Genomic DNA, 25,305 nt, shown 5'->3' with positions numbered 1-25,305 from the left:
CTGTCTCGGGCCTGAGTGCAGCGTGTTGCCAAACCAATCTTCCAGGATTCTTGAACCAAGGCCTTGGAATGACGTGCCCAACGCCCTTGGAATGTCGTTGTCAGTCCCCTCTGCTGCCACCGGTTCTGCTGGGGTCTTGTCCGGGATCAGTCTGTGGGGCTTGAGAGGGACCGTGACTGCTTTTCTTCCTCTTGCTTCTGCCAGGGCAGGGGTCCAGGGGTGGACCCCGTCCTTTCCGTTTGCTGCGGAAAGTTTCCAGATACCAGGGCATGAGGCCCTGGCACACACTGGGGCACTGCCATGTAGCTGCCTTCAAAACTGCTCTTTGAGGAAAAGAGAAAGTGTCTTTGTTTTTTTGTTTTTTTTTTTCCAGTTTATTTTAAGGCTACACCCAGCGATGCTCAGGGTTACTCCTGGCTCTGCACCCAGGGATCACCCCTGGCAAGGCTCAGGGGCCCCTTGCCTGTGTGGTGCTGGGCATCGAACCTAGGTCAGCTACATGCAGGGCAAGTGCCTTACCCGCTGTGCTATCTTTCTGGCCCTAGGGGAAAATTTCTCAGTTGCACAAATAGTGCCCAGTGTGTGGGGAAGCCCTTCCCCCCGCTCCCGACATGTCCCCTTTTTCTGCGACTTGCCCTGTTTCCAGGCAGATGTGGACCCACTGCTCCAAGGGCGGGTAACAATCAACGCGGGTACTTTTCCATACAGAGTTGCCGGGTCAGAAGCATGGGAGACCAGCAGGGAGTCAGTGGGGTCCGTGTGATGGGGCGGACCCACAGCGTTCCCCGAGTGCGTTGGGGAAGGAGCGTTGTTTGTTCGCAGTGGCTTTTATCTGAGTGTGATTAGGAGGGGGCTGGCCCAGAGGCCTCGCGCTGCTCCGACCTGGCATCTTTGGGCTGGAGGTACCCGCGGCGCTGCCCCTTCTGTTCGTTCATCGCTTCCTTGGTGTTGGCAGTGGACCCGGGGGATAGCTGTGAGCCCAGGGACCCGTCCCCGCTTCCCAGGCGGACTGTCCGTGAGGAAGACAGATGCCCGTCAGAGCCCCGGGAAACCATGTATTTGCGGATTGTCACAGGGCTTCGGAGAAGGGGCGCGGGGGGAGAGCTGGCTCCCTGCGTGTCCGCTGCCAGTTATTGCTCGTCACAGTTGTCACTCGTAAGCAGAGGGAAGGTCCCAAAGATGACGGCGAACAAGACGACAAATAGGATCATGGCGATGAATAAGACGATCACAGCCAGGCTCCCCTCGTCCCAGGGGTTCTGCCAGTACTCCTCATTCCAGATCTGCCTGTACTTTGTCAGGATATCCATGTGGGCCTGGGAACAGGGGACAGCCCTGAGCGCCAGAGGCCCCAGCCCTCCTGCTCCGTCCAGCTGCCCCTTCCGCGGCCATCCCCAAAAGAGTGCGGGGGTGGGGCACAGGGGTCAGGGCCCCAGACCTCCAGCAGGAGCCGTGGACAGGCCGGGAGAGGGGCCCTGGCACCTCCCCAGTGCCTGAGTCTCCAGCCGTGCCCCTAACGGTCGTGCTAGGGGCCTCCCCAGCCCCGTTTTCCTTCCCCAGGTGGCTCGCGTTAGAGGAGCCTTTTGAGAGTTAGCAGGGGCCCTGAGGAGGGAGGGCGACAGGGAGACAGCACAGGTCACAGGCCTCATGTGCCCAAGGCCCTGAGTTCGATCCCCAGCACTGCACCCCTCTGAGAGCCTCAGGGCGGCCTTAGCAGCCCCCCCACTGGTTGGCCAAACGTCACGGGTGGTCCCTGGTCCCCTCCCCTCTTGGAGACCTCTGGAAGCCGGGCTATGGCCTTGCTTCCGGACACGCGGCCACGAAGGGCAGTTAGGGGTGCGGCAGCAGGGCGGGCCTCACCTGGTCTGGCCCTAGTGCTCCTGTGTCCTGAGAGAGACGGGGTGGGCGGTCGTTCGGGCTCCACACTCTGGGGTCCGGATCTGCTCCCTGACTCGGAGACAGGCTGTGGGGCAGGGGGGTGGCTGCATTGGCCGCACCTGACCAGACCCCGCTGTCCCCAGCGCAGACAAAGGCAGACGGGCCGTTGCCTGGCGACCGCGTTCCCTTCCGGCCACACTCCCCCCTTGGCTGCCTTCTGCCCTTTGTCAGGTGGTTCTGGGGGCCACGTAGGGCACCTGTGTGGAGCCGCCGAGAGAAGTCAGACCGGGTGGAGGTGGGCAGAGAGGCTGGATTCAGGGCCCAAGCCCCCTGCCACTTGCCCGCCTTCCATGGGGTGCCCCCCGCCCCCCGCCTTCTGCCTCGGCGACCTGAAAGTGCCCAGAACCGGGAAGTGTGGGGCCGGAGCTGCACCCAGGCTCCGTGTCCTGGGTGCGGGTGGATGATTAACCGCAGGTCTGACCGACTCCTCCTGGAACCGGTTTCTGGGTGCGAGTGTTTATCGCCATCGCGGCCCGGGTTCCCGGGGAAGGCGGCCTGGCCTCTGCGGTATCTGGCCTGCCCCAGCCCAGCCTTAGCCACTTCCTGTGCTGGGTCTGCTCAGAAGCGGGGGCGGGGTGCTGCTGCCATACAGCTCCCACCAGGGTGCCCCCGCCGCCCCCTGCCAGCCGCTCAGTACAGGGTGCAGGGGACACTGGCCGCCACCAGGCCCCGGGAGGCGGGGGATGAGCAAGGCCTCCAGCAGCCACGCTTGGTGGCACCCGGGCTTACCTGGCACCGCCTTCCAGGAGGCATGGCCACCGGCCAGCTGCGGCCTGGCCACGCTTCCGCTCCATGGTGGGCGGACACTTATCAGGAGACACTTGTTTGCTCCCGAACCTGTTTGTGATGGTTGCCTTGTACTCATAATTACATAATTACGCCTGACATTTCCTTAAAAATGCAGCAGCATTTACCTCCAAAACCCCACCTTCAGAGCTGGGGAACAGGCCCAGAGAGGCCCAGTATCTACCCATGGCCGCACAGCCGATGGGTTTGAACCACGAAGCCCGCATGGAGTCAGGACAGTCCTCGAGCAGGCAGATGTTTCTTTCCTTTCGGATTTCGGGCCACACCCGGCGGTGCTCAGGCTTACTCCTCTTCGCTCAGGAATCACTCCTGGTGGTCCTTAAGGGGCCCATGGGATGCCGGGGATGGAACGGGCCGGCTGTGTGCGAGGGAGATACCTGCTGTACTGTCGCTCCAGGGTGACTGTTCTTATAAACGCCCATTTGTCCACTGTCAGAGCAGAGACAGACACGCCAGCTGAGCGTTTGTACAGACCCAGAAGGGTTTCACACATCTCCACGCAGCTGTCTTTTAAGTTTTTGTTCTGTTTCAGAGGAACCAAAATTAGCCACTAAAACCCACACAGAGAAAGGTCCAGCTGTTACGGCTCCTTCCTCTGCTGGAGTTTTCCTGCTTTTGTACGAAGTTGACATTGGCTCGCCGCGCCGTGGTGTAGGGGTGCATTTTCATGCTCTAAGTGTCAGTGTCCCCCTGCCATGGCCTACGGGGCCCCTCTCCCTTCCTCAGCCCCCAGCGTCCTCCCCCTGGTGACCTCACGTCTATGGTCCAAGGGTGTGTTTGCATTTGCCTGTGCCTTGGTTTGCTTCCCGAGGATTGTGTGAGGGGGACCGTCCAGTACTTTCCTCGCTGATGGGCTTCATTGTCACGGCTCCCCAGTTCCATCCGCAGTGCTGGGGACTGAACCCGGGCCTCTTGCCTGCAAGGCCCACACCCAGCTGTCGCGCTCTCTCTGGCCCCAGAGCACAATGTTTTGGTTTTGGTTTATAAGCCACGCCAGCGGTGTGCAGAGCTTACTCCTGGTTCAAGGATCGCTCCTGGGGGGTTTGGGGCACCACGTGGGGCGCTGGGGATCAAACGAGGTTGGCCGCATGCAAGGCAGACACCCTCCCCACTATCCTGTCGCTCCGGCCCCCACATATTTTTATGTGTAACTGTGTGACTGTCTGTGTGTGACTTTATGACTGTCACTCAGATTGTTCCCAGGTGTCAGCTATTGGAAGTTGTGCTGCAGTGAGTATAGGTGTGTGTGCATGCGTGTGCACACATGCCTGTGTGTGTGTGTGTGTGTGTGTGTGCGTGCGTGTGCGTGTGTATATTCTTTAAGTCACCAGGGCTGTGCCTGGCTCTGCTCAGGAGCCCCCTAAGGCCATACCAGGCACTGCAGGGGGTTGAATCCAACATACCTACAAGACACACGCTCTGCCTATTGCCCGTATCCACCCCTGTACGTGTATTTAGAGGGGTTTGGGTCACACCAATGGTGCTCAGGGATCACTCCTGGCAGTGCTCGGGCACCCAGATGGGCCACGTGCAAGGCCAGCACCTCACCCCGTTCTCTCGCGCCCTGCGTGTCTTTTTAAATGAATGGGGTTTTGTCTTTTTGTTTGTTTTGCGTTTGGTTTTAGGGCCACACCCAGTGATACTCAGGGGTTACTCGTGGCTCTGTTCTCATTCCTGGTGGGGCTTGGGGGACCCGATGGGGTGCCGGGGGTCCAGTCCCGGGCAGCTGCGTGCGAGGCAGGCGTGTTCCCCGCTGTGTCTTCACTGCAGCCTCAGATTGTTGTTGTGTTCTCCTGGTAACTGAAGAACCACTGGATCGGGCCGTAGCTGTATCTAATATTTGGGGGGGGGGTGTTTTTTTACTTTAAAACGAGACCAGCAGACACCAGCAGCCTTCGCTAGATCTTTGCAGTGGGTCGCCAACACTGAGACAGGTGGGCTAGAGAAGACGAGGCGATGGGAAGGCAGAAGGGGTGCCCCTGTCCGCAGTGACCCAGAAACCAGAGAGGAGAGAGGATTGAGGTGACGGGCGAGCACTTGGCTCAGAGCTGCAGTGGGCCCCCATCACCAGCGCGACCCGCCGTCCTTCCCGCAGCGGCCGTGGTGGGGGGCTCGCTCGGCTGCTCTGGCTTTCGGTTTTGTTTGGGCGGGGGGGCTGCACCCTGCGGTGCTCAGTGCTTCCTCCGGGCTCTGCACTCAGGGGTCACTCTGGGGATGGAACCCAGGGCCGGTCCCGTGTCTCACCAGCTGCCCCGGGGACGAGGCCATGCCCCCTGCCCTCCCGGGTTCCTCTGATCTGGCTGATAACCGGCTTCGGACAGATTGACAAGAGAACAAGACCTCTGGAGAAGTTTAATAATAACGTTAATAATAAATACATCTCGGACTGGGTAGAGCCCGAGATTTGTTCCCTGGTACGTGCCCCCCTCCTCAGCACCTCTGGGTGTGGCCCTCGCCGGCCCCCAGAATAATGGCAAAAATAAAGTTGACTGTGACCGCAGATAATGACGGTGATGGACAGTAACTCCCATAGGCTTGAGGGGAGCCCAGCCGGGTCACACGGCACAGTCACCGATGGCTTCTGCAGAGTGGGGCGCGGGGCGGCGGGTGCACCCCTGCCCTTGAAATGCTGGTTCGAGCACACTGAGAAGCAGTGCTCGGGCCACGCCGCCCTCTTCCCGCTGCTGGGGCCCTGGCGTGGCTCAGCCCACGGCGGGGGAGGGGGTGGGGGAGGAGGGGGCCTGGCCGCGCCCCTGCTGGTCCCTGGCCTCAGACCGCCGCCACCCACTCCAGAAGCACCCGCCTTGCTGGGCCATGTTTAGTCTCTGCCATGGGCGTGCAGGAGGCGGCGCTGGGCCGGTACTGGCCCCTCTCCATGCCCGTCCCCTTTGCGAAGGTCTGGGCTGCGGAGGGCTGCGACAGGGTCTAGCAGCTGGAGGGGGCACGCTGGCGGTGGGGCTCTGTGGGCCCCCTCGGGCAGCTCCCACATCCCCTTGGGACTTGGCACTCGGCACTGGCTGCAGGAGAAGCAGGCACCGCCTGACACGAGGCAGACGGCTGGCCGTGCCCTGAGAACAGCAGCGGGGGTGCGGGACGGGACACGGAGGGACGTCTGGGTGGGGGGAGGCCTCCGGGTGGCCACAGGTCCTCCACCTTCCCTGTCCATCTTCTAGCAGGGCCCCGTGGGCCCTGACTCAGGAAGGTTGTGGAAGTCTGGGGTGTAGGGCAGGGTTGGGGGATGGGATCCAGAGCGGTCAGGGGAGCCTGGGCCCTGGGCGTGGTGTGGTCAGGGGGAGGGGCTGAGGCTGGCTCTGCCGCCGGCTTTGCTTTTGGTCCCGCTGGGTCCCGCTCAGGGGACCCCTCCTGGCTCCGTGCGTGGGGTTCACCTCCCGTCCGGGGAACCCTGAAGTGCCGGGTCTGGCCCAGGCCTCCTGCGTGCAGAGCCTGTGCCCGGCCTCCCAGCTGGCCCCGGGCCTGCCTGGAGCCCCCTCCCCAGCCTCTCTGAGCCGCTTGCACGTTGCGTGGCTATCGACGTCCTCGTCCCTAGAAAGGGGACGGCGAGGTGGCAGCGAGGGGTGAACGCCGCCCGCACAGGCAGCAGGTTTCAGCTCCCCATCACCTGGGCCCCGTCCTTCGGGGTGTGCTGGGCGGAGGGTGCGGCCAGGTTCTTTCGGGCACAGAGGCACTTCCCTTTCGGGGCTCCAGCCCACGCCTAACCCGTCGGACAGGTCCGTGGACACCAGGAAGTGAAACTGGCCTGCGTGAGCCGCACCCGCGGCCAGCTGGAGATGGAGGCCGGCTGGCCCGGGCCCTGCCCCTGGCTGTGCAGCCTCTGTGGCCCCGGAGCCAGAGCAGGGAGGCCCGTGGGAAGCTCGGGCGCCTCACTCTCTGGGCTGGGGTCCGCAGGAGCCCCACCCTCTCCTCTTCCCTCCTCCTCGGCAGCTCTCTCTGGAACCTTCTCCGGGGGGCTGGGGGCAGGGGCGAGGCGGCTCTCTGCAGGAGCAGCCCGCGGAGGGGCTCGGCGCACGGTCCTGGGCGTGTCCTCGCCTGCTGCCCCGGGAGGGGGCCTCCCGGAAGCCCCTTTCCACAGGGACGGGAATGTGGCTGGGACGAGCGCGTGGCTGAGCAGCTGGGCAAGGACCTGGGCCCCGATAATGAGGCACAGGGCCAGGGTGCAGAGCCTGCCGGGGCCCGGGGGTGGGCACGCAGCCGTTCACGCGGGCAGGACTCCATGCTCCCGCCCGCCAGTGTTTTTCCAGCTTTCCTGGGCACCCTGGGTGCAGTGGCCGGGAAAGGAGCGCCCCTGGCCCCCAGCCAAAGCCCTGCTGGGAGAGGAGGCTGGCGCCGACCCTGGCCTCCAATACTGACGTGTGGCCCGGGGGGCACCCGCAGCTGTTGATCCAGGGGGCCCTGGCTCCTCCCGGTGGGCAGACTCCCCACTCCTGTCCTTGGCGGCCTCAGTACCCGGGTTCCCGGCAGGGCCGAGCGTGGAACCTGACGGTGGAACGGGCCCTGTCTGCGTCTTGAGGTGCGAGGGTTCGGGGCCCGGCTCGGGGCCGGCTGCCCCCGCCCCGCCTGCTCTTCACTCACGTCGCCGTCGTCACGCGGGGGTCAGGGGCCGCACCTGGACCTTCCTGGGCCTGGGCTCCGGGCAGCAGCAGCCCGAGCAGCAGCAGCTACAGGCGATCAGCAGGAACAGCAGGACAGTGCCTGGGGGACACAGCCGAGTTGAGGGGGCCCGGCCCCGAGCACGGGGCTGGGGAGGGCCAAGGGTCCCTTCCCGGGGGACAGATGTCCTGGCCAGAGCTCGGCTCCTCTGTCCCCAGGCTGGGGGGCCAGGGCCCGCTTCCCGCCCCGCCAGGGCCCCGCGCCCTGACCTGTGAAGAGGAGCAGGATGGAGAAGGCCGCCACCTCCACGGGCTCGGCCTGGGGCAGCCCCTGCAGCTTGAGCAGCAGCCTCTGGCCCACGGCGCGCATCTCCTGCACGAAGTCCAGGTCGGCGGCTGCCATGCTGGGGCGGCAGAGAGAGGCCGGCGGGCGACGGTGAGCGCAGGCCCCAGGTCCCCGTGCCCGCGGAACGGGTTTGTCGGGTCTCACCCCTCCCGCTCTTGCGCTGGAGGCAGAGCAGGGGGCCCCCACTCAGCCCCGCCAGCTGGCACTGCCCAGGTGGCAGTGCCAGTGTGACCGGGCCCCTCTGCAAGGCATGGACGGCCGGGGCAGGGCTGCCCTGTGTGAGCCGAGGCAGGTCCCTCCCTCAGCCACGGGGGTCCCCGCCGCCCCGGTGATGACACAGGACTTGGGGGCCTCCCCAGCTCTCTCCGACCTGCTGCTCTGACCTGACCGGCCGGGGTGTCCGCTACTGCCCCTGGGCTGTGCCCACCTGGCCCGGCACCTCTTGAGAGCTCAGAGCTCCTGCACGCGCCTGGCCCCTGGCCTGCGCCGGCCCTGCAGGGCAGCGCTGACCCAAGGGTGGGCACCAGCTCTAATTACTGCCGCTGCACCGGGCAGCCAGGCAGGTTCTGCCCAGTGAAGTGGTGGTGCCGGCGGCACGGCCAGGGAGGGCCGCCGCCGTGTGGGCCCTGCGTGAGCCCCTCTGGTGTGGGGGCCCACCCATTTCCTGATTGTTAGAAGGTGGGGCCTTTCCCCTGCCCACCCCACACGGGCAAGGGCTTCCACTCCTGCTGCTGCTCCAGTCATCCTGGGCTTGCAGGAAGCCCCCCTGTGGCGTGTCCCACCTGCCGGACCCCCTGTCTTGCCCCGCTGTTTGGGTTTGTTCGGGGGCTGTACCCAGCGGTGCTCAGTTACTCCTGGCTCTGTGCTCAGGGATCACTCCTGGTGCGCTGGGCGGACCCCCTGGGGTGCTGCGGATTGGATTGGGTTCAGCGGCGTGAGACCGCTCGCCCCGCTGTCCTGTCCTCCGCCCTCCCTGCCGCTTCCTGGCCCTCGGGGAGGGGTGGAGATGGCCTTGGGGGTGTGGACCCCCATGCCTGTGTCCCTCCTGCTTGGGGTGTTCATGCTGCTGCTCCCCACCCCACCATGGGCCAGGACGGAGGCCGGTTTCCAGATTCCATGTCCCATACTCCTAGGGGCAGACAGGCCCGGGCTGCCCCTTTGGACACGGGGGCGAGACGGAGAGACGGGAGAGGCTGCGGGTTCGTCTCCGCGCAGAGCAAGCCCAGGCGGCCGGGCTGCCCCTGCAGGGGCGGCGCAGATCTCAGCCCCCCCCCCCCCCGTCCTGCCACCCCCGACATCCTCCCAGGGACCCCCTTGTCCCTGTCCCCTACCCCGGTCTGCGCTCAGCTCTGGCTGTCCAGTGTGGCCACAGATCCTCCTTAGCCAGGGAAGGTGCTAGAAGGCGGGTGCTGGGGAGTTTGCACGTCTTCTGCTCTTCCTAATGACCCGGGCAGTGGCGGGGCTGGGGGCAGGGTGGGGGGACGGGGCTCCCCGCAGGCCCGATCAGGAAGGAGGCGGCGTCTGCAGGAAGGGCGGGTGTGGGGCTCCAGAGTCTGCCACCCTGTGGGCGCTGCGTCAGGACCCCCGCCCGGGGCTGCTGACCGCGTCCCAGGCCTCAACAGGTGTGCTCGCCGCCCCCGCCGTGCACCCCTGCTCCTCAGGAGGGATTTCCCCCCTTTCATTTCCAGCTAGAATTTATGCAGGGGCCGAGCGGGGCCTGAGGGGAGGGGGCACATTCCATGGCGCCCAGGCTGGGCTCCCAGTGGGCTATTTAAAGCGGAGCCAAGAGGGTGCTGACGCTGGTGCCCGATATAGCCCACAGCCGTCAGGTGACCAGTCACTGCCCTGAGTGTGGCCTGGGCAGGGGAGCCGGGGGCTCGCCACCATGGGCCCCCTGAGAAGGGAGGAGGGCAGGGACGCCTCGCGGGGTCCTGGCGGTTCTGTCTCAGCCGCCCAAACTGGACTCCCTCCTGCCTGCCGACCCGGGAAGCTGTCCTGCCGCGTCTCGGACAAGTGGGGGAACAGCCCCGCCTCTGTGCCCGAGTGTGGGCTCGTGGGAGGGGCGGGGAGAGCCCCTGTGTGTGGGGGGCTGATAAGGCCCTCATGGGCACAGCCGCAGCCGCCTCTGCCCTTGTCTGGAACCCGCAACCCACCCCGGCTGCCTGGGCTGGACCTGGGGTGGGGAGTCGGCGCTGGGGTCCTTACGCCAGCAGCACTGGTGTACACGCGCCCCTTCCTCTACCCCAGCTCTGCCCCATCCCTGCATCCTGGAGGGACCCTGGGGCATCTGAGAGCCTGGTGACCACCCCCCGGCCACCCTTCCACAGTCTGAGTTACCCCAGCCCCCGACTCGCCAAGTCCACACCGCTTCGACCTTGTTTTTCCGGGGGAACTGGCTCATTTCCTTGGGGGAGAGCATCTGGGGGCTGGGGGTGGAGACTGACCCAGGCTGAGGACAGAAGCTCTGGCCAGGGTCAGCGTCCAGGGTGGAGCACACGCCTACACCCCGGCATGGCCTGTGTCCCGGGGGTCCCCTCCTTCCCACAGAGCCGCTGTTACGCTCTGCCTTCCGGGAGATTTGGGAGCACGAGGGTTTCGCGGACTGAGGGAGGCGAGTGGGGCAGAGCCTGGGCCGGGCCATGCTGCACACGGGTCCCAGGGGCCCGTCACGCCAGGGACAGCCGGTTTCCCCCCCTGCTGGCGCAGGCCCCTCCGTGACCCTGTCCCTGGGCTCAGAGACGGCGCCCACGAGCATCCCCGTGCCCCGAGGAGGGTGGTGACGGCGTCCTGGCTGCTCCCTGGGCTCCCGCTTACCTGGGAACTCAGGGGTCCCCGGCCTCGCCACCTTCGCCTCGTCCCAGCTCTGCTGAGAGGCTGTGCCTCCTGGCCTGCGCTGACAGCCAGCTGCAGCCCGGCCCGCCCGCCCGCGGCTCTCTGTTGTGAGTCTGGCGAGTTGTCCTGGAGATCCTCGTGTCAGGTTTCAGGGGCGGCCCCTGGAGGGGGCAGCGCCAACGCCGGCACCAGCACCGGCGGGAATCCCTGCAGGGCTCTGGCCCTGGGGCTCGGGATTCTGGCCCGGCCCGGCCCAGCCGCCCAGCTCCCCACTCGGCGCCTCCCTGCTCCCGGGGCGGGCTGTGGGCTGGGCCTGGCCGGGGCTGATGAAACAGGAGGTCGGCCCGGCTCCCTGGCGGGGATGCCCCCTGGGAGCTTCCACCTGAGCCGCGCAGGAAGGGTGGGGCCCCTGCCTCCCTGCCCACCCCAGCAGGGAGGGCCCTGGGCGCTGTCTCCCACCCACCCCACCGTCCCTCCGCTCCCTCGGCCTCTCCCTGGAAACCCCGTGGGGGGTGGGGGCGGCCCGACCACCCAAGCAGCAGCGCCCGCCCCAGAGACTTCTGGGGGGGGGGGCTGGGGCGTCCCCTGTGACTTGGGTGCAGCCAGGCCGCGGCAGGGAGGCACCGGCTGTTCCTGGGCTCCCGGCGGAGGGACCAGCTGCTCTCCAGCTTGCCAGGGTCCGCTCCGCCCTCCCGACCTGGCCCTCTGCAGGAGGTGGGGGGGCGGCTGGGCAGGGCGGGCGACCAGGCTGTGCCCGGAGCAGCCCAGGAGCATCAGCGCTGTCAATGGGGCCTTTGAGTGCGCACAGAGGGCCAGTGAGTCAGGCCCGGAGGGTGGGGCGCGGGAGCCAGCCTTGTGGCCACACTGGGGGCCGGCGTCTGTCGGCTGTCTGTCGGGTGGGCGCGCCAGGCTGGGGAGGTGGGGAGCGGCGGGAGCAGTGCCCTCTGGTGGCCGCCGGGTCCCGCCCTGGAGCTGCACTGTGCCGGGCAGAGCTCACGCAGGGAGGCGTCTGGGCGGGCACGCTCCAGCTCCCTCGTCCCTGGGAAGTGGCCGTCGGCCAGTGAGCCCGGGCCAGGCGTCCCCTGGCCACTGAGTCTGTGCCCTGCCTCTCCTGTGCCCTCTCTGGCCTTGGCAGGTGGCACATTCCTGCAGCAGGAACAGGGCGGCTGGAGGGCCTCTGGCGTGCTGGGCCTCTGCAGCTGACCAGGGACACACCTGCCCTCCCACGCCCCTCTGCGTCCTTGTCCCTCAAGCCCGCGACCCTGTTCAGACCCCCGGGCAGTTTCTCAGGCTCCCGCCCGGTCCTCAGAACAAGTCCCCGTTTTGCAGGCGAGCCTGTGGGCTCCGAGGTGCCAGCTGCGTCCCCAAAGCCCTCCCTGGCCCCTCCCGGACACTCGCGTACCTGTTACCCGTCACCCCCCACCCCAGCTGTGACCTGGCCGGGGGGCCCTCAGCCTTCCCTGTCCTGTCCCCGCCCCAGGTGCCGCCACGCCGCCATCGCCAAGTACTTCGGGGATGCTGTGCCCGCCTGCCCCCAGGGCTGCGACCACTGCCGGAGCCCCGCGGCCGTGCGCAGGCAGCTGGACGCCCTGGAGCGCAGCGGCAGCCGCGCCCCCAGCACCAGCGTGGGGCCCGCCCGGGCCGGCGACTTCGACCCGGAGCTCTACGAGGGCGGCCGCAGGGGCTACGGGGGCTTCAGCAGGTAGGGGTGGCCCCGCAGCAGCCGGGCCCTCTCTCCCGGGCCCCCGCGGGGGTGCTCACGCCGGCCCGTCCGTCAGGTACGACGAAGGCTCCGGGGGCAGCGGGGACGAGGCCCGAGACGAGGCCCAGAAGCGGGAGTGGAGCCTCTTCTACCAGAGGCAGATGAGCCTGCGCAAGGTGACGGGAGGGGGGCCGGGCCGGGCCCTGCCCGCCCCGCCTGGGGGTGCGGCTCCTCAAGGCCCTTCCTGTCGCCTTCCAGGGCAAGGACCCCAAGACGGAAGAGTTCGTGCCCCCAGGTGAGTGGGGCGGGGGTGCCCGGGGCGGGTGGGGGCTGCTCCTGGGGGCTCACGCCAGGTGGTGGCTGCTCCCCCCAGATGAGGACTGTCCGCTGAAGGAGGCCTCCAGCAGGAAGATCCCCAGGCTGACCGTGAAGGTGAGGCCGCCCCGCCCAGGAGTGTCCCCCACCCCCCACCCCTGCCGGCTGTGACCGTGCCCTCCCCTGCAGGCCCGGGAGCACTGCCTGCGCCTCCTGGAGGAGGCTCTGAGCGACAACTGCCAGGCCACGGGCTCTCCTGTGGGGTGAGTGCCCCCCCCCGCGGGTGCCCCCCGGAGCTTCTCCCGGGGTGGAGGCGGTGAGTCCTGCCCTAGCGCTCTGAGCCGTGCTGGGGGTGCGGGGGGGGTGCGGAGGGTGGGGCCCGAGCTCTGGTCCCGACCCCCCCCCCGCAGACCCGCCCTCCAGGCCGAGGCCGTGGAGCTGGAGCACCAGGCATTCCGGAGCGCCAGGCTGGCCACCGTGTACAAGGCCAGCATGCTGAAGAAGGTGGGCGCAACCCCCCCGCGGCCCTCCTGGGGAGCCCGGCGCCCACGCTCTGTCCCTGGTGCCACAGCAGCCCGCCTGCCCGCCCGCCCACCCAGGTGGCCGAGATCCACAGAGCCTCCCAGAACCGGCAGCCCTACTGTGTGCCAGAGGCCGCTGGCAGCCAGGGGGCCCAGGCCGCACCCCCGGAGCCTGACGAGTACGACATCCCGCCGGCCTCTCATGTGTACTCGGTGAGGCGCGCCACCACCCCTGTCCGGGACCCCCCAGGACGCCGCCCCCCCCCCCCCCGGCTGAGGCCTGGTGTTCACCCGCTCTCTCCCCTCCCAGCTCAAACCCAAGCGGGTGGGCGCCGGGTTCCCCAGGGGCGCCCACGCGTTCCAGACGGCGTCTGAGCTGCTGGGGAAGACACGGGCCGAGAGCCCCCCGCCCGAGCCCCCCAGCCAGCCTCGCGGACCCCAGGACGAGGACAGTGGTGAGCCCCTCCCGGGACCTCCAGGAGAGGCCCCCCAAAGCAGCACTCGTGCTGGTGCTCCCTCCCCCGGCACGAAGGCGCCCGGCGCGTCCAGGGCCAAGAGCCAGCCCAAGAAGCAGCAGCTCCTGGCCTCGGCGGCCCTCAGGGACTCGCAGGACATCACCCGCTTCCTGGCCCCGCCCGCACCTGCCGCCACCCCCGGGGAGAAGGGGCCGGGCGCTCCGGGACACGCAGCCGCCCCCGCTGCGGCTGAGGAATGCACCAGGGACGGGCCGAGGTAAGGCACGGGCGGTCTGGAATGCTCCGGAACTCCCGAAGCGTGTGGCCGGCCCCCGGGCTTGCAGCTCTCTCCTGTCCACTCAGAGGCCAGACCAGCCCCACACAGGAGCCCCAGCGGGCCAAGCGGCCCCGACACGAGCAGGTACGGATGGGCGGGATGGGGGGAGCCCGACCCCCCCGGGGGAGCCCCGTGACACCTCGTGCCCTGGCCAGGAGGGCCCCGACAGCAGAGCCCGGAAGAGGCAGTGCGCCCCCGCCAAGAGCCCCGGGGCCGAGGGCTGTGTCCGAGCCTCGAAGCCCAGAGCCCCGGGGGACAGCGAGCCCTCCGCCCCCAGCGTGTCCCTGAAGGAGGCCGCCGGCGTCGTGGTCCGATGCCTGACCCCCTTCTACAAGGAGGGCAAGTTTGCGTCCAAGGTGGGCAGGGCCCGCGGCGGGTGGGGCGGGAGGGCGGGAGGGCGGGCTGGGCCCTGCTCATGCCCGCGGCCCGCAGGAGCTGTTCAAAGGCTTTGCCCGGAGCCTGTCGCACGCGCTGGCGCAGCAGCCCTCTCCGGGGGGGAGCGGTGAGTGCCCGGCGGCCCTGGGGGGCGGCGGGGGGCGGCCGGGGGCGGGGCTCACGCTCCCCCACCCCCACCTAGTGACGCAGCGGGCTCAGCATCTCATCGAGCAGTTCTTCCACGGCCGGGCGCGGTGCGAGAGCGAAGCCGAGTGGCGTGACCTGTGGGGCCCCCAGAGGTGACCCGGGCCCCTGGGGACCCTCCGGACCCACCCAGCGAGGCGCCAGACGCCGGCTCTCAGGAACACCCCCTCTCCGCACACACCCCTCAAGGCCAGCGGGCGGCCCAGGGCCAGCCGCCCCCAGCCTCACTCAGGAAGTGCCCTGTGCCCGCAGGACCCCCCAGCGATGCTCGGTGGGAAATAAAGCCTGTGCGGTCGCACCCCTGCGCTCAGCGCTTCTCTGCAGCCTTTATTCCTCGGGAGCCTGGTGGGGTGCGGGTGGGGACGCCACCCCAGGCCAAGTTCCGGCAGCCCCTCCCCGGGCCCACCCTGGGACGCCGCTGCTCTCCCAGTGGGCTTCAGGCCCAGGTCACAGGGGCGAGGCCAGAAGGTTCCAGAACACGGCGCCGGGCAGTCCGGATCCCAGTGGCTGCTGGCACCGTCAGGCAAGTCTTGAGTCTGGGGGCTCTGGTGGGCCCCCCGCCCCCGCGGCTGAGGCGCTAAAGGGCAGTCGAGTTCTCCATCAGGAAAGCGATGGTCTCCTGCAGCTCCTTGGCCTGCGGGTGCTGAGAGTCAGGCCAGCCCCCCTGCGGCCCGCAGCCCGCCCATGTCGCACCCTCACTCGAACCCTGTACCAGACCCCACAGCCCGTCCACGTCGCACCCCCACTTGCACCCTGCACCAGCCCCCCCGCAGCCCGCCCACGTCGCGCCCCCACTCGCACCCTGCACCAGCCCCCACAGCCCGCAGCCCGCCCACGTCCTACCCTCACTCGCACCCTGTACCAGCCCCCCACAGCCCACCCACGTCGCACCCACGCTCGCGCCCCTGCCCGCACCCCCACCCACCTGCGGCAGCTCGAACCAGATGGTGCGGGGGCTGGCGGCGGGGCCGAAGTGCAGCTCGAGGCCGGGGGCGGCGCCGTACTCCTGCGGGCTCAGCAGGCGCAGCCCCTGCACGTCCCGCAGGGCGATGGCGCAGCACTGGGTCTGGGGCGGGCAGGGACGGGGGCTCAGCGCGGCGGGCGGCGGGGGGCCGGGGCGCCCCGGGGCCCAGACCCACCTGGGAGCCGCGGTCCATGAGGACCAGGCGGTGCCGGTTGACGCCCAGGACGCCGTGGGCGGGCAGGGCGGGGTCGCTCACGCGCAGCACCGTGTATGCCGTGTAGCCGAACAGCGGCAGCTGGCTCGCGGCCTCTGCGGGCACGGCGGGCGGGTGAGCGCCGTGGGGGCCCCACCGGGCCCGCCCCCCGCCCCCCACCCCGGCCCCGCACCCACCAACGAAGCGGGTCTGGGCCTCCAGGGCGCTGCAGCCCTGCAGCTGCTGCAGCTCGTGCCTCAGCAGCTCCGCGATGGCGGGCAGGTTCAGCTGCGGCAGCAGCGGCTGCGGCAGGAACGGGACCGGCTCCAGCCTGGGGGCACCGGGGCAGGGTCAGCGCGGGCGCGGGCCCGGGCGGGAGGGGCCCCGCGCGCGCGTGGCGGGGGGCTTACACTGGGCCGGGGGCGCCCTGGGCGCTGCCGAGGCACTGCAGGGCCGCCAGCCTGGCCAGCTGGGCCTCCTCCTGGGCGCCGACGAGCAGCTTCCCCTGCACGTAGTCCAGCTGCACCTGCGGGCGGCAGTGAGCGGCGCGCCCCGCGTCCCCCACCCCGCGCCCCAGCCGGGGGTCCCCCTCCCCGCCCCGCACCTGGCTGTAGTGGACGCTGATGTAGATGGGGTTGCTGAGGCGCAGCGGGGCGTCCCAGCCCAGGCGGCGGCTGTGGATCCTCGTGTCCTTGTCGGCCACCACGCTGTTGAGGTACTCGTGGGGCCGCAGGGGCCGCACCAGCTGGCCTAGGGGGGAGCCCCATCACAGCGCTGCCCGCCCCCCTGAGGGCGCCCCTGGCGGGCGGCCGCCCCCCCCCGACCCAGAGACGCACCTTCCCCTCTGATGAGGAAGAGAGCGAACTCCTGGACTTCCTCGGGGTCCGTGATGCCCATGTTCCCGCACAGCTGCTCCAGGACGTCCTCGACCACCTGGGCCCCGCCGGGCCGGGAGAGGGGCCGGGTCAGGGCGCCCGCCCGGCCCGCAGCTCCCCTGCCGCCCCACCTCGCCCGCACTCACGGTGAAGGTCTGGATGTTGGTCTTGAAGCTGGTGCCCCCCGACAGGTAGATGACCAGCAGGCGGGACATTTGCCCTTTCTGCCAAGGCAAGTTGCAGCATCACTGGCCGGCAGCAGAGGCCCCCGCGCCCCCGCCCCAGGCGGCCCGACTCAGGCACCCCGTCCCAGGAATGCCCGCAGCCCCCCAATGCACCCCCAGGAATGCCCGCAGCCCCCTGATGCAGCCCCGTCCCAGGAATGCCCGCAGCCCCCCGATGCAGCCCCGTCCCAGGAATGCCCGCAGCCCCCCGATGCAGCCCCGTCCCAGGAATGCCCGCAGCCCCCCATGCAGCCCCGTCCCAGGAATGCAGCCCCCCGGTGCACCCCGTACCAGGAATCCCCGCAGCTCTGCTGGGGAGGGCAGCCGCTGGCGCCCGCCGTACTTGACGGTTCTCTGGAGGTGCTCCTGGCTGTGCTGGGCCTGCCCTGAAGGGAGGAGCAGGCTGCGGTCACGGTCACCACCTCCTGGCCCCCGCCCGGGCTGCGCGGGTCCCCTCGCGCCCCCCCCCCAGCACCTTGGCTCTGGCCCGCCTCCTGCAGGAACTTGGTGACGTAGGGTAGGAGCGTGGGCGACGGGAGGAAGCAGCCGGTGAGGAGGCTGAGGAAGGCCCAGCCGCGGCCACAGCGGTCACTGCGGAGCGAGACGGGGCTGCAGGCTGGCCGGGCCACCCCAGGGCCCTCCCCGCCCGTCCCCGCACTCACGGCCGTGGGTGTCCTGTGACCTGTTTGATGGCTTGGCAGTAAATCTCGTCCCTGAGCTGCTCCTGGTGACACAGCTGGGGGGGAGGGGACAGGTGGGGCAGGGGTGGGGGAGGCGTGCCGGCCACGCTGCCCGCTCCGGTCCCCCGTTCGCCGCGCTGCCCGCTCCCGTCCCCCGCGCCCCGCTCACCTTCAGCAGGCTGTACAGGAGGTCCAGCTCGTCCTTGCCCTTGGGCCGGGGCTGGTCCCCCATGAACTGCCTCAGCACTGTGTGCAGGGAGGTGTGAGAAGGGGGCAGGGGGCCTTTCCCGCCCGGTGGCCGGTGGCCAACAGAGCAACGGGCTCAGCCCAAGCCGTGGACACATCGGGCGGCCCCTGCGTGCAGTCCAGGCAGGGTGGGGACCCCCAGGAACTCCCGAGAGGAGATCTCGCTCAGAGGGGAGGTTTCGGGCCACTCACCCTGGAAGCTCTCCACCGCCTGCCTGCTGATGCTCTCGTCCGGGAAGCTGATGAGGGAGTGTGGGATGGGGTCCTGCGGCCAGAGATGCGGGGGCCGGGCCGTGAGTGGGGGGGGCTGGGCCCACTCGCAGGCCAGGGCCCAGCCACCCCCGGCTCCCCACCTTGGTGTAGCGCACCAGGCTGGCGACGCTGCGGGCGTCCACGGGGTGCCGCCTGCGGAGAGAGCGGGGTGGGCTGCGGGTCCCGGGTGGCGGGGCGGGCGGGGGAGTATCTGGGGAGGCGGCTGCAGGGCACTCACGGGGCCTGCGGTTTCCGGAAGTATTTCAGCGCAAACTCGGGCATGCTGTAGTTCTCGGAGTCCATGGACTCACGGGCCGCGCTGCTCACGGACGGGGGCAGGCTGGCGGCGTCCTCGCTCTGCGTCCGTGACGGGATGCAGCTGGGAGGCTGGGGGCACAGGAGACCCACTGGCACCCTCTCCAGCCCGCCCGGGCACCCGTCGAGCCCGTCAGCCGGGGTGGGCAGCGCTGAGAGCTGCGTGAGTCTGGGGGGGGGGCGGTGGACAGGACACTCCCTGCCCCGTGCTGCTGGGGAGACACAGCAAAGAGCCGGGGGTCGCCAGCAGTGGCCCTCACCTCAGCGGCCCTGCTCTGCCCGGGGTCTTTTCTCTGCTTGGGCGTGAAGGAAGGGTCGGGGGCGGCCGCCGGCTGCACGATGTCAGCAGGGAAGAGTCCGGAGCGGCCGCCCAGGGAGCCGAACCGCCAACCTGCAAGGCAGTCAGGGTCTGCGCCGCCCCCCGCCGCCCCCCGCCCCGCACCAGGGCCCGCCCCGCACCTGGCTCCTGAGGGGCCGCCGGTGACAGCTTGATGAGGTCCCCGCGCTGGAAGCTGAGCAGGCTGTGGTTGTCGGTGATGTAGCTCCGCAGGGCCACCACGTAGCCCGAGTCCTGGGCACAGCAGACAGGAGGGTCCCACCCAGGCCCCCGCGCCCCCCGGGACCAGGGCGCCAGCCCCGCCGGGCACTCACCTTCCTCAGCTCTGCCAGGAACAGGTCGACCAGGGCCTTGACGGCGTGTGCCCAGGCGGTCTGCAGCACCAGCTGCTCGCCCCGCAGGGACAGCTCCAGGGCCGAGCCCGCGCGGCTCTCCACGGCCAGCACCTCCGAGAAGCTGGGGGAAGGCGGGTGGGAGGGAGGGAGGATGGGTGCACGGGAGGGGGGAGGGAGAGCACGGCGAGGGTGGGGGGCGAGCGCCCACGCGGGCCCACCTGAACGAGCGGAGGGTCTTCAGCTGCTCCGGCTGGAAGCTGGTGCCTCGGGCCTCCTTGAGCAGCCTCAGGCCTCGGTGGGACACGGCCAGCAGCTGCACGTCACTGCCACTCTCGCCCTGCAGGGCGGGCGGGGCGGGTCACCACGGCCCCCCGCCCCACGCGCTTCACACCTCCCGAGAGGGGTCGCCCGCCTGGCGCTGACCTCGACGGGGAAGATGCGGGAGAAGTAGTTGGCCCAGTTGTCCCGGGCGGCCACCACGATGCGCTTCTTGACACTGTCGTCCACGCTGTGCAGCGACTCCAGGCCCACGTCCAGGTCCCCTGCAGGCGGAAGCAGCCCCGCTGTCCCCAGGCCCCTTGCCGAAACCCCGGAGTCAGGCCTCCCGCCCCGGCGCCCCCCCTACCCAGCAGCTCTTTCATCCGGCGCCGCTCGCTCTGGGAAATTCGAATGCAGGACTCGGCATAGGTGTCCCGAATGATCTGGGGGCGAGGGGGGGGCAGACCCCTCAGAGACGATGCCCAGCGCCCCCCTGCCCTTCCCCCTGCACGCTGTCTCCGCCTGCCTCGGGTTCGGAGGCCGCGGCTCTCCCAGAGAGGGAGGAACTAACCGGGGAGAGCCTTCCGGGAGCCGCCGCGTACGTGGCCATTCTCAGGGCCGCTCAGGGGACCAGGATGCAGCTCGGCCCCTGACACCATCTCCCTGGCACACTCTCTACTTTTCGTGCCCTCCCAAGGATGCCAACCCCCCTCCCCTGGGCTGATGGGACTGGCAGGGCCCCATGAAGGTGCGTGGGCCGGGGCCTCACCTGCTCACACAGCAGTCGGAGGTACACGGGGTGACTGAAGTTCTCCCGGGGGTAGAAGAGCTGGACGGGGCAGGGGTGAGAGTGAGCAGGAGCAGCGCCCTCCGCCCGGCCCTCCTGCCCTCCCCCACCCCCCTGCGCCCCGCGCCCACCTCCTTGCGCAGGAACAGCTTCCAGCCTGGGTTGGCGTAGGAAAAGCACACGCTGCCCGAGGGCGGGTGCAGCTGCGTAGGGACGCCCCTGTCCTGCATGGGCTCCGTCACGCCTGCAGGGGGCGCCCGAGAGGCGAGGGGCTGAGCGCCTGGCAGGTCCCCACTGCCCTTCCCCTCCGCTCCCCTCCCCCACCATCAAGTTCTCCAAGGGGATGTCAGCGAAGGCCAGTCCCTTGGCCAGACGGCCCCAGGGGTGGCCTGCCTGGCCGGGCGGGCCTGCGCGGGAGCCCGGAAGCCGCCCGTCGCGGGTGTAAAAGTCCACGGAGCCCCAAGGCTGCTGGGCACCCTGGCCCGGCCTCCGGGGACGAGGGCACGCCCCTTGCATGAGGCCACGCCTCTCACCCAGACACGCCCACCCCTGGATACGCCCACCATGGGACACGCCCATTACAGGACACTCCTACCACAGGGCACGCCCCTCATCTGGGACACGCCCATTACAGGACACGCCCCTCACCTGGGACATGCCATTGCAGGACACGCCCTTCACTCTGGGACACGCCCATCACAGGACCACGCCCCTTACCCCCAGCGTTAGCCAAAGGAGCAGCTCTGGTCTCAGGTGGAGGCGGTGGTGGAGCCAGCGGGGCTCTTGGGGGTGGCGGCGGAGACCCCGGAGGAGGGGGCGGCTGAGACACTGGAGGCGGCGGCTGTGGCACGGGGGGCTTGGTCTGGCTGAACAGCTGCTGCAGGGGCCCCTGTTTCTCCTTGATGGTGCTGGAGAGCCCCGTCCTTCGGGGTTTCTGAGCTACGGGGGGCGCGGGGTCCTTGCCGGGGCTGGCGAACTGTGGCTGCGGGAGCACCGCGGGAGCAGCACGTGAACCTCACCGGGGAGCAAGGGCAGGTTCAGCCCCAGGCTGGGGACAGCAGAAAGGGGCCTCACCGCAGGGGACAGCTGGGCACCGCTGATGCCCAGCTTGGCCAGCGCCTCATCCTTAGGGTCGCTTTTCTTCAAGAAGAGATTCACGGGCTTCCTGGCGGAGAAGAGGCCCCGGGGTCAGGGTGGCCCGCCCGGCCCAGCGGGGCCCCACGTGCGCCCCCCAGCCCGGGCCCACCTGGTCGGCTGCACGGGCGTGGGCACAGGGGCCGGGCGGTTCTGGTACATACGGATCAGGTTCCCGATCTCCCTGCTGGGCTGTGGCCGCGGCTCTGGGTCTGAGCTGGCCCGCACCACCTCCCTGCGCGGGGCCTCCACGGGCGGCGGGGCTCTGGCCTGCGGCTTCTTGGCCACGGGCGGGGGGGCGGCCACGGGCGGCGGGGGGGCCACGGGCGGCTGGGGGGCCACAGGCGGCGGGGGGGCCACCGGGGCAGCGAGGGGCTGGTGCCCACTGTCCGTCTCGCCACCCGCTCTCAGCTCCTCCTGCGTGTCCCTCGGTGGCGGCTGCCACACTCTGGTCGGGCGCTTCCTGACGGTCCTGGCCGGCCCCTGCCCTGTGAGAGCCCCAGGCCTGGTTTCTTGGTTTTTGGGTTTTTTTTTTTTGTGTGTGTGTGTGGTGGGGGGGTCAAACCCTGCAATGCTCAGGCTGTCTCTGTGCTCAGGAATCACTCCTGGCAGGCGTGGGGGACCCTACAGGGGACCCTACAGGCCAGAGGTAAACCCCGGTCGGCCACGTGCCAGGCCAGCACCCCGCTCGGGACTGTGGCTCCAGAACCTGCCCCCCAAGCCTGAGCCCGGAGCCTCACCGATCTTCTGGAAATACGCCCGCTTCTCCTGGAAGCTCCTGGTACTCTCCGTCCCATCGCCGAGCTCTGGTGGCCACTCGTCCTGGGGCCCAGGGACAAATGAAAAGGAAGGCTCGGAGGCTGGAGTTCACCCCAGCCCTGCCAGGCGTGGGCCCTGAGGGCAGGGCCCCGAGTGCTCCCCGAGCACTGCCCAGGGCCAAAACCGAAAAGGAAACAAAGACAAAACCACAAAGGCTCAGCCCACTGGCCCGGGACACCCCGGGCCGGACACCCCCCCACCCTGCAGCCGCCCCCACCCCCACCCCTCCACACCAGCCCGGCGCCCACCGACTCCAGCTCCTGGCCCTGCTCCCGCGGGGGGCCCGGCGGCCTCTTGGCCTGCTGCTGCAGCAACTGCTCCCGGGACATGCTCAGGGCCGAGGCCGCCACCTGCTGGGCCTGCGCGCGACAGGGAGCGTGAGTGAGGGTGGCCCGGCCCGGCCCCCACGCCGGCCCGGCCCGCAGCCCCAGGGCGCGGCCCACCATGATCATCGCCTGCTGGTTGATGAAGTTCTGCTGCTGCAGCCACAGCTCCTGCGCGTTCATGCTCGGAAACGGAGCCTGCGGCGCCATCATGGCTGCAAGCGGGGGGCGTTGGCGAGGCGGGTGGGTGAGGCCTCGGCCCGTCCCCGACACCCCCCCACCCCCCGCGCGCCCGGCCAGCGCGGCCTCACCTGGCATCACAGGCGCAGGCATCATGGGGGGCTGGTACCCCGGCATCTGCATCACCCCGGGGTACGCTGAGGAAACAGGGTCTCCTGGGTCAGCCCCTTCCCGCACTCGCCGGCAGCTTCCTCCCCTCCCCCTCCCGGAGCGGGGTGTGGGGGGGCCCCACACTCACTCATGCCCTGCTGCATGGGCCCGACGCCACCCCCGCCCTTCATGCGGCTGCTCAGGGCCAGGCTCTGCTCCAGGTCCTGCGGGTGCAGAGAAGACAGGCTGGGGGGTAGGGGTAGGGGAGGGGGCGGGGCGGGGGGCAGCCAGCTTGGGTGCAGGACTCACACTGGGGTTCTCAGAGAGGACAGGATTGAAGAGGTGGTCCACGAAGCGGTCCAGGGTTCCCGGGGCCTTGGACCCGGCTGCGGGGACAGGGGAGGTCAGTGACCCGCGCCCTGGGGCCTTCCTGCCTGCTGCCCAGCCCACTGCCCGGTGCAGGGCCCGGCACCAGCCTCACCTGAGAAGGTGCCCGGCAGCGTCGGGGCAGGGCCTGGGGGAGGGGCGGGGAAGGAGGGCGCCTGGAAGCCAGGGGCGGGGGGGATATCCTCGACTCTGCAGGAGAAAGAGGCCGGCTCAGGGGGTCCCCGGACTGTGTGGAGAAACTGCTTTCAGGGTCCCCAGAGGAGGGAAGGGGCAGGGCAGGGGGCCACCTCCCAGAGTTCCCAGGAGGGGGACGGGATTTGGGAGGGCCAGAAGTGTTGGCGGCCACCTACAGGCCCCGGGGGGTGATGGGGTAGCTGCGGGGGGCCGAGGGGTCCCCCAGGTCCTCAATCTGGCCGATGAGGTCAAGCACGAAGTCGCAGCCCAGCAGGTCCTGCCAGGAGTCCCTGGAGTGCAGTGACACGGACCAGCCACGTGGGGGCACCTCCAGACCCCTGCGAGGGACAGAGGCGGTGACCACCTACAAGGCAGGAGGACCCAGGCGGGGGCGGGGGGTGGGATGCTGCAGAAGGGTCCACAACCTGGACAGGCGGGACCCCAGGTGTCATCGCGCCGGCCACAAAGGCTCAGCGACAGCCCCTCTCCCTCCCCCTCAGACAGGCCCTGACCCAGGTTTTCTGTTTTGTTTTGTTTTTGCTTTTTGGGTCACACCCGGCGATGCTCAGGGGCTACTCCTGGCTCTGCGCTCAGGAATTACCCCTGGCGGTGCTCGGGGGACCTACGGGATGCTGGGAATCGAACCCAGATCAGCTGCGTGCAAGGCAAACGCCGTCCCCACTGTGCTATCGCTCCAGCCCCGACCCAGGTTTTTGTTGCGGGTTTGTCTGGACACTCTTGTTTCTGGGCCACAGGCGGGGGGGTGCTCAGGGATCACTCCTGGAGGGGCCTCGGGGACCCTACGCAGTGCTTGGGATCAAACCGGGTCAGCTACGAGCAAGGCCAGCGCCCTCCCGGGCTCTATTAAGACTCTGGCCCCTGCTGGCCAGGACAAGGATGAAGGAGAAGCCTCCGGGCGACCCACCTGCCCCCAACCGTGCTCCCCAGCCCTGCCTCCAGGTGGGGCTGCTGAGCCGGGGGGCAGGGACCCCTTACTGTGCTTGCAGGACGCGTCCAGCCAGCTCCTCCCCAGTGGTCCAGGACTCCACTTCCACAGAGTAGCACCGCTCTGCCGTGGGGAGGACGGGGTGGGGGACTCACGTCACGTCACGTCACGGGGAAGCGGTCCCAGCAGGAGGGGGCGGGGCGGGGGGCGGGGGGGTGCAGGAAGAAGGAGGGCTCACCATTGAAGGTGGAGACGTCCAGCGCCATGCGGCCCTTCCGCCACCCTGCCGTCCACTCCAGCTGGGTGGGGGGGTGGGCCCGCGCCACCCCAGGGGTCACCTGCGCCTGCTCCAGTGCTCCCAGCAGCTTATGCTGGCAGAGAGCAGCCGTGCCCTGGGGCGCCTGGTCGGACACGAATCTGCAGGCAGAGTGGGGAGGGGGTTGCGGGGGGGCTGGCTTGGCCCAGGGACGCCCCTGGGGGTGGGCCCCCCCCCGCCGCCGGCCAGGGCCTTACTTGAGCAGCGGCTTCTGCAGGGCGGGCAGCGGGGGGAAGGCGCTGAGCAGGAGGGCCATGAGGGCCCAGCCGCGCTGGCCCTGCTGCCCGTCGGGGTTCTGCCAGAGCTGGGCCACCAGCTGGCAGAAGAGCTCGTCCCGCAGCCGGGGCTGGCGCTGGCCCTGCGCCACCAGGTACGAGCCCAGGGTCTGCTCCTGCCAGGGCGCCAGCGAGCTGCTCTGCAGGAGCCACAGCAGCTGCGGGCACAGGCGGTGAGTGAGGCGGGGCCGGCTGCCCAGGACCCCGGGCTGGCCCCGGCCCTCCCGAGGGTCACTCACCACTTTGTTGATGTCCAGCACTTTCTGGAGGCTCTCGCCCGCCAGCCGGGTCAGGGGCTTGGTCAGCAGCTTCCCGGGGCTGGGCAGGGCTGGATCCTGCGAAGAAGGAGAGGACGGCGGCCTGAGCGCGAGGAAGCCCCTCCCGGCGCCGCTCAGAGGGGCCGAGCCCTGGCCAGCACCGGGAGCAGCTCTTCCTGGCCTGTCCCCAGCACCGCTTGGTAACGAAACAAACAACAGAGCCCCCCAAGTGTCTGAATCGCTCTGTGGGCTCAGAAGACAGTGCTCCGTGGGCTCAGAAGACAGTGCCCGCGCTAGGCCAGAGCCTCCGCCTTAGGGACTGGGGCAGCGCCTCCTGCTGGCAGAACGGGGGCCCACTCTGCAAGTCTGTTCCCGCATGGACCCCGGCTGGCTGCGTGCAGGACAGTGCCCGCCCCTCCGTCCGGCGCCCATGGACGGT

The 25,305-nt window shown here is 69.4% G+C and overlaps 3 protein-coding genes across 7 annotated transcripts in view; 1 reads left to right on the top strand and 2 right to left on the bottom strand.

Moving 5' to 3' along the window:
* The window catches only part of RECQL5 (RecQ like helicase 5), a 30,550-nt gene extending 15,805 nt beyond the window's left edge, over nt 1-14,745 (top strand). Inside the window, exons 8-19 of one of the 5 annotated variants that reach the window (XM_004615713.3) lie at nt 12,011-12,232; nt 12,309-12,408; nt 12,491-12,527; nt 12,606-12,664; nt 12,737-12,810; nt 12,958-13,051; nt 13,147-13,281; nt 13,379-13,800; nt 13,887-13,944; nt 14,016-14,216; nt 14,293-14,362; nt 14,438-14,745. In XM_004615713.3, the coding sequence (XP_004615770.3) occupies nt 12,011-12,232; nt 12,309-12,408; nt 12,491-12,527; nt 12,606-12,664; nt 12,737-12,810; nt 12,958-13,051; nt 13,147-13,281; nt 13,379-13,800; nt 13,887-13,944; nt 14,016-14,216; nt 14,293-14,362; nt 14,438-14,538 (1,573 nt within the window). In that variant the 3' untranslated portion in view covers nt 14,539-14,745. Of the gene's footprint in view, nt 1-7,571; nt 8,122-12,010; nt 12,233-12,308; nt 12,409-12,490; nt 12,528-12,605; nt 12,665-12,736; nt 12,864-12,957; nt 13,052-13,146; nt 13,282-13,378; nt 13,801-13,886; nt 13,945-14,015; nt 14,217-14,292; nt 14,363-14,437 lie in introns of those variants that run through there. The other 4 variants (XM_055132412.1, XR_008629293.1, XM_055132415.1 and 1 more) reach the window with 4 other exon arrangements.
* On the bottom strand, nt 694-1,310 carry SMIM6 (small integral membrane protein 6). The gene has a single exon (XM_055132416.1). It carries the CDS (start codon nt 1,308-1,310, stop codon nt 1,131-1,133), a length of 180 nt encoding a protein of 59 aa, XP_054988391.1. The 3' UTR covers nt 694-1,130.
* Nucleotides 14,746-14,894: 149 nt separating the features above from the next.
* MYO15B (myosin XVB) overlaps nt 14,895-25,305 on the bottom strand; it is a 28,611-nt gene continuing 18,200 nt past the window's right edge. Inside the window, exons 26-64 of the mRNA XM_055132291.1 lie at nt 24,849-24,944; nt 24,532-24,767; nt 24,257-24,435; nt 24,069-24,141; nt 23,249-23,410; nt 22,982-23,087; nt 22,821-22,886; nt 22,654-22,735; nt 22,463-22,558; nt 22,302-22,396; nt 22,092-22,217; nt 21,780-21,861; nt 21,668-21,675; nt 21,152-21,369; nt 20,980-21,070; nt 20,703-20,887; nt 20,037-20,199; nt 19,888-19,947; nt 19,486-19,561; nt 19,284-19,402; nt 19,079-19,197; nt 18,840-18,981; nt 18,648-18,759; nt 18,449-18,579; nt 18,112-18,260; nt 17,975-18,026; nt 17,814-17,886; nt 17,545-17,621; nt 17,358-17,431; nt 17,171-17,286; nt 16,987-17,081; nt 16,618-16,695; nt 16,433-16,529; nt 16,201-16,346; nt 16,007-16,122; nt 15,794-15,927; nt 15,579-15,712; nt 15,365-15,505; nt 14,895-15,073 (exon numbers count right to left, since the gene is read on the bottom strand). Of these exons, the coding sequence (XP_054988266.1) occupies nt 15,017-15,073; nt 15,365-15,505; nt 15,579-15,712; nt 15,794-15,927; nt 16,007-16,122; nt 16,201-16,346; nt 16,433-16,529; nt 16,618-16,695; nt 16,987-17,081; nt 17,171-17,286; nt 17,358-17,431; nt 17,545-17,621; nt 17,814-17,886; nt 17,975-18,026; nt 18,112-18,260; nt 18,449-18,579; nt 18,648-18,759; nt 18,840-18,981; nt 19,079-19,197; nt 19,284-19,402; nt 19,486-19,561; nt 19,888-19,947; nt 20,037-20,199; nt 20,703-20,887; nt 20,980-21,070; nt 21,152-21,369; nt 21,668-21,675; nt 21,780-21,861; nt 22,092-22,217; nt 22,302-22,396; nt 22,463-22,558; nt 22,654-22,735; nt 22,821-22,886; nt 22,982-23,087; nt 23,249-23,410; nt 24,069-24,141; nt 24,257-24,435; nt 24,532-24,767; nt 24,849-24,944 (4,362 nt within the window). The 3' untranslated portion in view covers nt 14,895-15,016. The remainder of the gene's footprint in view (nt 15,074-15,364; nt 15,506-15,578; nt 15,713-15,793; nt 15,928-16,006; nt 16,123-16,200; nt 16,347-16,432; nt 16,530-16,617; nt 16,696-16,986; nt 17,082-17,170; nt 17,287-17,357; nt 17,432-17,544; nt 17,622-17,813; nt 17,887-17,974; nt 18,027-18,111; nt 18,261-18,448; nt 18,580-18,647; nt 18,760-18,839; nt 18,982-19,078; nt 19,198-19,283; nt 19,403-19,485; nt 19,562-19,887; nt 19,948-20,036; nt 20,200-20,702; nt 20,888-20,979; nt 21,071-21,151; nt 21,370-21,667; nt 21,676-21,779; nt 21,862-22,091; nt 22,218-22,301; nt 22,397-22,462; nt 22,559-22,653; nt 22,736-22,820; nt 22,887-22,981; nt 23,088-23,248; nt 23,411-24,068; nt 24,142-24,256; nt 24,436-24,531; nt 24,768-24,848; nt 24,945-25,305) is intronic.

The sequence above is a fragment of the Sorex araneus genome, chromosome 3 (assembly GCF_027595985.1).
Source record: "Sorex araneus isolate mSorAra2 chromosome 3, mSorAra2.pri, whole genome shotgun sequence".
NCBI lineage: Eukaryota > Metazoa > Chordata > Mammalia > Eulipotyphla > Soricidae > Sorex > Sorex araneus.
The sequence above is the reverse complement of the archived record's forward strand: the minus strand, read 5'-3'. Positions and strand labels throughout refer to the sequence as shown.

Excerpts from the sequence above, each read along its gene's own strand:
- SMIM6 (XM_055132416.1), bottom strand. The coding sequence starts at position 1,310 with ATGGATATCCTGACAAAGTACAGGCAGATCTGGAATGAGGAGTACTGG.